Source organism: Benincasa hispida, chromosome 9 (genome assembly GCF_027475165.1).
Source record: "Benincasa hispida cultivar pf3 chromosome 9, pf3_genome.v1.1, whole genome shotgun sequence".
Taxonomy (NCBI): domain Eukaryota; kingdom Viridiplantae; phylum Streptophyta; class Magnoliopsida; order Cucurbitales; family Cucurbitaceae; genus Benincasa; species Benincasa hispida.
Genome location: NC_143486.1, coordinates 68476142 through 68488710, shown reverse-complemented (window position 1 = coordinate 68488710; position 12569 = coordinate 68476142). Strand labels below are relative to the sequence as shown.

Here is a 12569-nt window from a genome sequence, read left to right as displayed (position 1 = left end):
CTCTAGGAACTAATTCCCTATAAAGAAGAATAAACATGATTAGTAGCTCTTGAATCAATTATCTAGACAGAACTATCATTCCCCACCGAATAAGACAATCAAATCGTATTTACTTTCTTTGGCTTTCTTCTTTTCAACTAAGTACTTCGACCAGTTCCTCTTCCAGTGTCTGTTTACATTGCAATGGAAATAGATTCTCTTTGTAGGTTTGGCCTTCTTGCCCTTTTGGGCACCAGTAAGAGGGACATCTTTATTCCTCTTTCCACTCATTTTCTTTTTCAACTTCTTTGAACCATAAGAAGGTTCAGATTTAGTTCCAGAGGTCGAACCCCTATGGAAGTTCTTAGAAAAGCTGGCAACATTTGCTTCCCCATGTTGCCCTTTGACTTTCATTCAAGACTCATAGGTTCGCAGCTCATGAAGAAGAGTAGTTAAGTTGTAGTCTAGCTTGTTCATAACAACATTACTACAGAATTGGAGGAAACTCTTCGGAAGAGTCTCCAGAATAAAGCTGACCTCACTAGCTTCATCAATAACTGACCCATTCATCTCACTCACATTGAAATGGACCATCATGTTGAGAACATGTACTCTAACAGAAGTCCCTTCTTGCATCCGAGCATTAAAGATGAATTTTAAAGCATCATGCTTGACTTGTGTGGACAACTGTCCAAACATATCATGCAACAATTCCATGATTTTTCGAGTGGAGACCATGTTCTCATGCTTCTTAGCTAGAACTTCAGACAAGCTGGCCAAGGCATATGCATGGACTTTTTCATCGGCTCAATCCATCTTTTATGTGCCTAGGAACATTCGTGCAACATTAAAGGCAGGTATTTGAGGACATTCCTCAATTAAGACGAATTTTAGGTCGTCAATTACCAACACAATGTTAATAACATTTTTCTAAGTTGTGTAATTATCGCCAGTAAGTTTGTTAGCAGAAAGCAAATTAACTACCGCACTAGTCATTTTTGCTGAAATAAGCAAATTTTATTCTAAGTTAGATAACTGCATAACTCTTTAAAACAAATCTAGTTTAGCACGCATAATGATGAAAACCCTTAAACTCATATTATTTTGCAATGATACTTCAGTGATTTAAATATAAAAGCCACCGAAGGGTAATCAGTTATTCCTTCACTGAATTAAGACACTCTTAACCAAATAATACTTTAAAATAACTCTTATTCCTATAGTTTTTAATTACCATTATTTTAGTCAATAAAAATTAACTTATTCAGGGGTTCTTGTAAGTGTAACCTTCCATTTTAGATCATAAAGTTCCACCCCTATAAGTCAACTGAAGGGAAAAACCACATTGATGCAAAAACTAAAGCGTCCATTACTGGAGTTTTGCCTTGATATTAATTCCACAAACACCTTCCAAAGGGAGGATATGCTCAGGGCACCATGAGGTCGAGTATGAAATCTCACTTTGCAAACTAAGGCCGAGTATGAAATCTCACTTTGCAAATTAATGAAGAAGACCGTAGGAATGTTGACACGTATCTTCTCCCACTCACTAAGGAGGACTCATTTCTCAGAGAGTATGTGTGATGGAGAGATTGTGTGTGAGAGAGTGAGAGTATAATTTTTAACATAAATCTGATTCAAGCCCCAAAAGCCAACTATAGACTATTTTGCAGATTTAAAGATAGAGAGAGGGTAACTGCCCTCTCTCCACTCTCCCACTCCTCTGCAATGTAGGGAAGTTTAATTTAATTTAATTTAATTTAATTTAATAAAAATAATTATTTAATTTAAATATCTAATATTTAATTTAATTAATTTTAACTATATTCAAATGTCCATCTCTCACATAACCTAAAATTTTAAAATGAATCTTATTCATATTAATTATAACATATAGTTTTAATATAAATCTAATTTATATTAATTTAATATTTGAATCTTATTCAAATATTAATACTTTCTTATTAGATAGTTTAACTATGAATCTTATTCAAATATTAATACTTTCTTATTATATAGTTTAACTATGAATCTAATTCAAAATTAACTTTATATTATAATGTATATTAATTGTGTCATATACAATTAACATTATATTATTTCTATCATATACAATAATTTCCTTTTAAAATAATTTGAACTCTTCAAATTCTTTCCACTTTAAAATCTTTGTTTAACAGTTTGTGAGCTAGTAGAGGGGCCTAATAGACCTACAATTATAAGCTCTAATAATACATGATTAATTAATTAAACTATTTAATTAAATTAATCAACATTCATTAACTATGGGACATTCCACTAAAGACTATAGTTGCACTCATATGAACTGTAATATATTGTGTCCATTAATTTAACCATATTTGTAAGTCAACCCTTCATAAATTGTTCGTAATTACAGTTGGGTCAAATTAACGTTTTACCCTCGTAATTACCCATTGTACCTTAAGTACCACTGATCCTCTAATGAACAATTTTGTTTGTGGTCCAAATATAAACAAAGTCCCCATCGGGCCAGTGAGAGGGTGATGTCTCATTGTTTAAGTCCAGAGTCAACACTTAAAGGAACAATTTGTCTACTTTCTCTAAAGTCGAGAAGGAGTGAATTCCATCTCGTGAAGCTATGTTCTCAGCTCCTTACTTGGTATAGTTCCCAAAATGCTAGGCATATTGAGTCGACAGCTAAGGCCACTCTCACCCATATAAATCAAATAATGACCCTTATAAGCAGGAGTTCATAACTCACTCAGGATTGAGATTGAGTTGCATGGTTATCGTTTAAAATATAAATTTCTTCCGTTAACGGTGTTACAAAGATATATTATATTTTGTGGTCCGGTCTTATACAGACTCACTGTATAAGATACCCCCACTTGTATGTCATCACATGAACGATTTGGATCAACCTTTGTAACACTTGCAACTGTTGTAACATTTATAAAGTAGGTCACATCCATATTGTTAGCAGGATAAGACACCCAATCTTATCCTTGAACACAATCTAGTTATATGTCAACTACATACTGTTCATGTTAAAATAAATGACCTCGAATCTTAGTTATTGAATTTTGAATTATGCAAACAATAGAATACTTTATTCATGAAATAAACACTTTATTTATTAATTAATACTTTGTTTACAAATTTACATAGACTACGAGATTTAGGACATAAATCCTAACATTCTTGTCTTTTCTCATCATCGTAAGCTCCATGTAGTATACGAGAGAAATTTTTATAGCATCCTTGTCATTATCAAACTCCAATTTCGGATACTCTTTCTCCAAATCAAATATAGTCGTGTGCCATGACTCAGGAAGTACCTAATTTTTCAACAATTACTCTTAGTTGTAGGTTGTGGTACTACATTGACAAAAGCCACAACCTTATTATCAATAGGAATTTTGACATGTTGAAAGTCAGAAGCGATCCTTTAGTATTGCACGTAATGCAATCTTCTTAGCCGTGGACAACCTCCCTCAGTAATGCCTCATGTATTACATCGCTGCTGAAAATGATACTTAGGTCAATATAGTAACTAATTACTGTTCTTCTGAAAGCATCGAGGTACGTTTGATCGAGTTTTCTCTTAATAGCCATATTCGCGGTCTTGATATGGGATAGACTTGTATATTGTGTTGGAAACCCTTCGTTCGGAGGAATCTTGTATCAAGACTCTGCCATGTGTTATCTGGAAGTTGTCACATTTTATGAAAAAATCAGTTAGCAAGCGAGAAAATGCACACAACTTCATTCATTTGCCGTTACTGACGCCATTAGTGACTTACTGCTATCAACTTATCGCTATCAACTTATCAACGAACCGACTTTCATATATCGATTTATTGCTATTAAACAATAAGGACGGGATGAAATGTCAAACAACATTCATATCGGTGGACAAACTAACCGATGAACGATATTGTTGTCAATAAATATAATCATATCATAAAATAAATCAGGTCATGTCAATAATAGTGTTGATAAACAAAGAGATTGCAGATTGATCACTTATTAACAGGGTAATGGTATCTTATTATATTAAAGAAGTAACGGTAGTGAACAGGAAAATTCGATATTGAAATAAATCATTAGGACGTATACATTGATCATAACCCTAACTATAGTTGTTGGAACAGGTAATTGAAGACAATTGCAATATAAAACGAAGTAAAAAAAAAAAACATATTTAATGGTAAAAAATGTTCAACTTACAGATGGGCGAAAGAACGATATACTCTAAGAAACCTTTAAAAGATGGAAGTACAAAGTTGAAGCTCGACAAAGCAAAGAGGAATGGTTTCAAACGGTCAAAAAATTGTTTGAAATGCTCGTCAATGGACGTTTTGTCAATCAAAAACATTTGATGAGGGTAATTTAGTCTTTTTAATTTAACATTTCAATTAATGATGTGAAATAAACTGCATCAATGATGGTGACACTATTTTTGAAAAAAACCAACAAACACGATAAAATCATTTTACCTTTCAACCCCATTTCAGTTGATGGTCCAATTGGAATCATTCATCCTAGACCCTTTTTCATTCACCCGAAGTAAATGTGGTCTAAAAATTAATATTTTGAAGGGAACTTTTTAAATATAAAAAATATTTAAAAATATTAACACTTTATAGCTTTGTATTTTTGGAACTTTTTGCTATAAAATGTTAATATTTTTTGGATTTTTTTTATTTATAAGAATTTTGTTTTTGAAACCTATAGGTCAAAATGATATTTTGTTTTGTTGATAATGATATTAAATTAATTTTAAATAATTGATAAAAGGGGGGTAAAAATGTGAGGAAGATTCCCATTTTTCCCTGTTCCGTTCCCAGTTCCCACAGGCAGTTATTGCAAAGGCATGCAGAGGTGTGAAGGCTATGGACTGTCCATCCATATATATCTGCTTCTCAATACTTAATGGCGCTGCCTCTTCTCCAACGAAACCATTCCCTTATTTAATGTCATCTCTACTTTTTGCCGACCACCACTTTGGAAAACTAAAAAAAATAAAAAAATTCACTTTATACTCCCGAATTTTGAAGTTGTATCAATTTAAACCATAAACTAATAGTTGTATCAACTTAAACTCACTATTAATTGTATCAACTTAAACCCTAAACTTTCATAAATAAATCCATTTAAATTTTGAAATTTCATAAGTGTATCAATTTATACATTATCATATTTATTTTGAAAAATGTCAAGCAAAACATTTCTTTTTATTGAACTTATAAAGTGTAATAAGCGAATTAATTTATAACATTTATTAGGATTATATTTGAAAATTGTATAGACTTTTATAAATGTCAATTTAACAAAATTGACAATTATAATTTGAATGGACAATTTTCAAATAGATCTTAATTGAGAGTCTAAGTTGATTAACTTACGTAAGTTTTGAGATTTAATTGATAAAATTACAAGTCTCACACGATGTTTATCCAAAACAAACATAATGGAAGGTTTAAAGTTTAGGATTTAAATTGATACAACTCTCTAAGCTTAGTATCTAAATGTGATACAATTATTAGTTTAAGGTTTAAATTAACATAATCCCAAAGTTCAAGGGTATAAATTGATATTTGCAAAAAAAAAAAAAAAATTATCATTTTGATATCAATTATGCTCTTCATTACGTTTCGTTTCAATAAATGTTGTCTATGACTTATAATTTTATGAATTAGATCTATAAACTTTCATAAATGAATCAATTTAAACTCAATTATAATTAACTTTTAAAATTATTCATGCATTAATTATAACCATCCATTTTGTTAATATGATACTTGAAGAAAGGTACACAAGTATAAGAATAGATGCTTGAAAAATGTTGATGTTGTTAGATATTTTTGAAAAAAACAAAAAACAAAAAATTTAATATCATGTTTAAATTAATATATAAACATCTTAATGCTTTTTAAATAAGTTAAATACTTGATATTATGTTGTTTATTTTTTATGTTATATTAACGAAATTACAGAATGGAAATTTTGATGGAAAATTAATATCACACTTATGACAATTTACGGGTCAATTGAAACAATTACAACCTCATTAATTTTAAGTTGATATACTTAAAAATGTATATAATTATGATTTTAGGATTTTTAATTAATAAGACCCATTTAGTTTAAGTATAAATTGATTTTTTTTCTCAATTTTTTTTATACCTACCTCTATTTAATGCTTCTTTTGAAATCGAAACAAACTAATATAACATCTAAAGATAAGTTAAATGTTGATTGAATAGAACGAATATGTACTACAGTAGTTCTAGAAATTTTTTCACGATAACTCTTGTTGTCCAACCGCCACCGCGGGTCACCGGGACCCATTTTCTACACTCACAACATACTCATGACCATTGGAGGGAAATTATTTGAAAAAAGAAAAAAAAAATCAATGCTTTGGTCCGGTGTGTGTTGAAGTTTGATAATGAAAGCGCTTTTAATGCCACCTAATATTTAACCTAACTTTTTCCCTCCCTCAAAAAAACCCTAAACCCCTTCATCCCTTCTTCATAAAACCACCACTCTCTTTATTTTATCCCTTTCATCTATCTTACCTCTTTCTTTCTTTTATTCTTTGCTTTTCAAACCCTAACAGTATTTGCAATTGGTATACTGTCTCTAGCTCTTCTTGTTTGAAATAGTTTACTTCGATATTGGCCCGGTTCACTCAGATAAATACGTAGTATACGTACTCATCATTTATATTATATTTGATTGAGCCGTGCCAATATCTCAGTGAGCTCTTTCGTTTCTTTTCAAACTCTCAATTTCCATGAATTTCAGGTTTGTCCCTCTTTCATATTTCAATTTTTTAATAATAACAATATTATTTGGTTTTACGAAGATTTTAACCTCTAAACCTCGTTCAGGAGAAGATAATATCTCTTATTGAACTATGCTCAATCTCATTTTTATAATTAATGGATTTGCGATGCTTAGTTATGAAAATGGTAATAGAATTTTCTTTTTGATTTCGATTGTGTTGTGCTAACTTGGTCTAAAATATTTTTAATGGTTGATCCTATTCAAATTAATGGACTGTAAATCTTCTATTAAAATTTGGATTGTTATGTATAATTTAAGTGGGGAGATCCGAACCACTGACCTCTTAGTTACCAACACATACGTTTGTTGAGCTAGATTTGTTTTAACATTTTTTTTTTCAATTATGTGTCTACATTTTTTATGTTTTAAAAATTGCTTTACATGATTTTTAATGCCTAATATAAACCAACTAGTGGTTCAAAAATACCTATATGTAGGAAAAGATTATGATATTGGAATGATTGTTAGATGATATATAATTAAATTGAGAATGGACAATGAATTGTCTTGTGTTTGAAACTATATTTCAACGAGAAATCTATCATATATGCTTCTTGACAAGTATGTGAGTGTTTTTTTGTTCTACAATGTGTGGGATAAGAGAATCAACTATACTTTAAAATTATAGTACAAGATTTATATTAGTTGAACTAGGGTTGCTTTAAATTTTGAAAATGGTTTTGTGTGTGTATATTTGAAGCAAAAATTAAAGTAAAGGGAATGTATGAATGTATCAACTATTGCATTTAATTTGAAAAAAAAATGGGTGGCTTATATTTACATATATTTACTTCTGCAGGTGCACAAAAGATTCCAAATGATAACATAATAGTTTATGAAAATTTAATGCATTAATTTCCCCTCCACAGAAGACACTATTTTCACAACTACCCACCAATAATTATAAATTATTCCTCTAATTAGTCTCAATAAACAGTCTAACTTGATTGAGGTGAGGTGAAGATTCAAACTTTTTCACCTTTCAAAATTATGAATTCTTAAATTGGTATATATATATTTTTTAGATTAATGATTTAATGTTATTAAAAAATATTTTTGGTACTCAAACTTTCATGAAACTAATAATTTAATCCCCTTATTTTGGTTTGTAATGATTTAATCCTTGTAGTTTTAATTTTGTAATAATTTAGTCTCTGAACTTTAGTATGTAACAATTTAATCATTGTATTTTCAAATTTGTAACAATCTAGTCCTTAACGTAAAAAAATAATCAAAATTAGATATCAATTTTTATTATTTTATGATGTAGACTTTGTATTTTGTAGAAATATTGAGTTTCTAATTAGTCTATCAAATTATTTATGTAAGAAATTTAAGGATACCTTAACACTAATATCTAAAGGGGACTAAATAGTTACAAATTTTAAAGTATAAAGACTAAATTGTTACATAGTAAAGTTTATGGACTAAATTGTTACAAAATTAAAAGTACATAGACTAAATTGTTACAAAATTAAAAGTACATAGACTAAATTGTTACTTCCATGAAAGTTTAGGGACGATATTTAACCTTTAATGTTTTAAAATAAATAGTTTACATTTATAATCTAATCTCATTTTAATTTAATATTATACGTTAAAAAATAGTGGGTATCCCATTTAAATTAAATTTGAATTCATTGATAATATTGATGAGTAGAATTAGAGTATATTTGAATCAATATTTACTTTAGTTAGTACTTTAGATTACTTATGTTTAGTTGAAATTAATTAGTTAATTATTTTTATTTTTATAAGTCTATAAATAGATAATTTAGAGTTGTAATAGGGAATTTTTGATTATATTTTTTAATATAGAACATTTGAATCTTTCAAAGAATCTTTTCTTATTTTAGGGATAAATTTCTTTGTTTACTATGGATTTGACGTAAATACCTTTTTGTTGCATCAATTATTTTTATAAAGAATTATTCTCTAATAATAATCTTGATATATAAATGAAATTATTCATTGTTGAAACATTTTACAGGTACTCACACTTAAGTTTTGTGTATGACTTTGATATCATTGGGTAAGATGAATGATATTTTTGTAATATATTGTCAACTTTAAATCTAAGTCACAGCACTATATATTTTTCATTTAACTCAAAATGTTCCCTAATAATTGGGATAATTATTTTTACCAATTAACATACCCATGTGAGAGCAAGTTTTGAACTCCCAACAACATGCACCACCTGCATCCTCAGCCCTTTGCCTGCATACTTTCACCAATCCTCATTAATCTATTTGTACAAATGGCAAAAACCACTCCTAAAATATTATATTAGTTATAATTATACTCTCAAACTTTTAATTATAAAAACTGACTTCTTAAATTTATACAATTGTTAAAATTGGAGCCTAAAAACTTACATAATTGTAAAATTTCTACAACGTTATTGTAAGTTTTAGGATCCAATTTTAATATTTGTATAAATTTGAAGACTCTTATTTTATAATTAAAAGTTTGAGAGTGTGATTATAATTATCACCATATTTCTTGCCACATCTATATAAAAATTAGTTTCCACATACACTCCAGCTAACTGTCAACATTAGTGTTAATTAAATTTCTATTTCAATATACTCCAACTCACTTTTCACCAGAAATGGATGTTCTTTTTTTTAGACCAAATGAAGGCAATTAATTACTCAACATAGGTCTTCATTGCTATATATAATAATAATTCCACGTTTTTTTAAATATTTGGTTTTCTTAAAATCCGTGCACTGAGATCAAATCTCATACTCCAAAATTGACGATACAAGTTCATATTAATTAAACTACACCGGTGTTGAAAATAATTCAAAGTATAATATGAAAAAGAATTCATAAAAATTATTTATATCATATGTATATTTTATCTAAAAATCAAGCGGAAATAATTTATCGCCTTTGCCATTAATTAAGATTTAGAAACTTAGAATTACTGAGAAGGAAAAAGATAAAAGTTTAAGCATGCTTGTAAGCATAAAATTACAGAGGAAGAATATTTTACCTTTGAAGACCGTTCTTCAAATTCTTCTTCAGATCTTGAACCCACACTCCTTTTTGGAAGAGAGAGGATAATTTCAGGCAGAAAACTTTTCTTTGTAAGTTGAGATTTTCTTGAGAGAGATTTTCACGTAAAAAACCACTATCTCAAGATTGCATAAATTTTTGTAATTAAAACAAGAATAGGGAGGGAAGTTGTAACTCTCCTCTGTAACTCCCCACTTCCTTAGAGAGGAATTAACGTAATATTATTTTATTTAAATTAAACCCAATTTAATTAAATCAAATAATAATTTTAATCTAATTAATTAATTTTAATTAAATAATAATAATTAAGTAATCTAATTAATTTATTATTTTATATTTAGTTAAAATCATATTCAAATAAATATCTCTCATATAACCTATAGTTTTAATATGAATCTCAATCAAATTAATTTTAACCTATAGTTTTAATATGAATCTCATCATGTTTCAAAATATATACATATATGAATCTCATTCATATTATATTATTTATTTTTTGAATCATATTCAAATACATTATTCTCTCATATTATATAATTTAATTTTGAATCTTATTCAAAATTAACTATATTATGATGTATTTATATACATTACATTAATTTTATCATATACAATTAACATACATTCCCATACAATTTGAACACTTCAAATTTTTTCAGAACTCTTTAATCCTTGTTTTATCTGTTTGTGAGCTAGCAAAGTGACCTAAATAGACCTACAAATTAGAAGCTCCAATGATCCATGATTAATTAATTAAACTCTTTAATTAAATTAATCAACATTTCTTAACTATAGGTCACTCCACTAAAAATCTATAGTTGCACTTGTTGCACTCTTCACAAATCATTCATAATTATAACTGGGTCAAATAACCGTTTTACTTTTGTAATTACCTCATGCTCCTTAAGTCATTATAAAAAAAATCCCTTTCGGGCCAATAAGAGGACGTGCCTCATTGTTCAAGACCTAAAGTTAGCATTTAAGGGAACAACTCATCTACTTACTCTGAAATCGAGAATGAGTGAATTTCATCTTGTGTAGCTATGTTTCTAGCTCCTCACTCGCTCCTATTCGCAAAATAGTAGGCTTATTGAGTCGGTGACATGGGTAACTCTCCCCCATACAAATCAAAGGACAGTCTCTCACAAGCAGGAGTCCATAACTCACTAAGGATTGATATCGAGTTACAATGGTCATCTTATGAAATATTAATCTCTTCAGTCAATGGTGTTACAAAGAGAGATTAATTATTTCACAGTCTGGTCTTATACAAACTCTTTGTATAGAATACCTCCGCTCGCATGTCTCTATATAAACGAATTGGATCAAATCATTTGTAACGATTGCAATGTGAGTCATATCCATAGTATTACTAGGATACGGTAGGGTTGGCAAAAATCCCCGCAGATCCCTGTCCCGATAGGGGATTATAAATGGGTTTCCGATCGAGGACGAGAAGGGTATCCCCGCCCCGACCTCGACTCCGATTAATTTTTTTTATTATATATATATATATAAATTTTACAAATAAATATATATAATATATAATTATATATTAATTTTAAAAATATTTAATAATTATATATATTACAAAAAAAAAAAAACTGAGGATGAGGAGAAATACCTTCACGGGGATGAAGATGGGATCCCCCGTTGCCAATCCTAAGATAAGGTACCCAATCTTATCCATATACGGTAGACCATCTACATTATCGCTTGAACATAATCCACTTGTATGCCAACCACATACTATTCAAGTTACATTAAACAATCTTGAATCTCAGTTTATTGGATTAAGTTACATAAGTCTAGATGTCAAATAACATAGCTCCTTATTTTATTTATACATTACAAACCACGAGATTTAGGGCATAAACCCCAATAATAATATATATTCATCTCTAACTCATTTGCAGAGTTTTTAAAACTTTTAGGAATAATTTGGTAGAGAATCCAGATTATTTTTTATGTTTTTAGATCCATTGAGTTTAGCAAATATGTGTTTGGCAGTCAACCAAGATTCTATTTCTGAAAACTGTTATTGAAATTTGTGATCCAAACAATGCAAATTCTAAAAAAAACATATTTTCAATATATTTAGATTTTGAATTTTGAATTTTAGAATGTAGAATTAAATTAAATAAAGATAAAAACATTAAGAAATACAATATGTCATGTTAAAAATTCAATTCATTTTCTAAAAAATATAATATGTATTATGTAATGTATTATAACTATATAATATTACAAAATAATAATTATATCATTTTTTTTTTTTTTAACATAAATCACATTCATAAAAAAATTAATAATTGTCAACTGAATATTAGGGAGTAACTACAACTAATTTTGTTATTTATAAATATATAATATCAAACACATTTTAAACCTTTGTTTAAATTAGAATCTAATTTTTGGATTTGGTACTAAATGCATATATAAAAACATGAAATACAACTACATTTGCATTGAATCCCTTGTTTTCAAATTTTCTATCCAATTGAAAATTTTAAGTGACAAGTGACAAGGAGGTCATCTCAAGCTTCATCTCACTACAAGAATTTTGGGCTTTAATATCGGTTGAAAAAAGTGAAATCGGATGTATAATGTCGGTTTTTTTTTTTTTAAAAAAAGCGGATCTTTAATGTCGGTTTAGGGTACCTTTAATGTCGGTTTTAAATCGACATTAAAAACCCGCTTAATTTATCCTCTCACTTTCTATTTTT

The 12569-nt window shown here is 28.6% G+C and overlaps 1 protein-coding gene across 1 annotated transcript; it reads right to left on the bottom strand.

Moving 5' to 3' along the window:
* Positions 1-393: 393 nt before the first annotated feature.
* On the bottom strand, positions 394-717 carry LOC150034033 (uncharacterized). Its single transcript, XM_090317193.1, has one exon. It carries the CDS (start codon positions 715-717, stop codon positions 394-396), a length of 324 nt encoding a protein of 107 aa, XP_090173319.1.
* Positions 718-12569: the final 11852 nt, after the last annotated feature.

Bases quoted from the DNA above. Each gene is read 5' to 3' on its own strand.
- LOC150034033 (XM_090317193.1), bottom strand. From the start codon at position 717: ATGGTCTCCACTCGAAAAATCATGGAATTGTTGCATGATATGTTTGGA.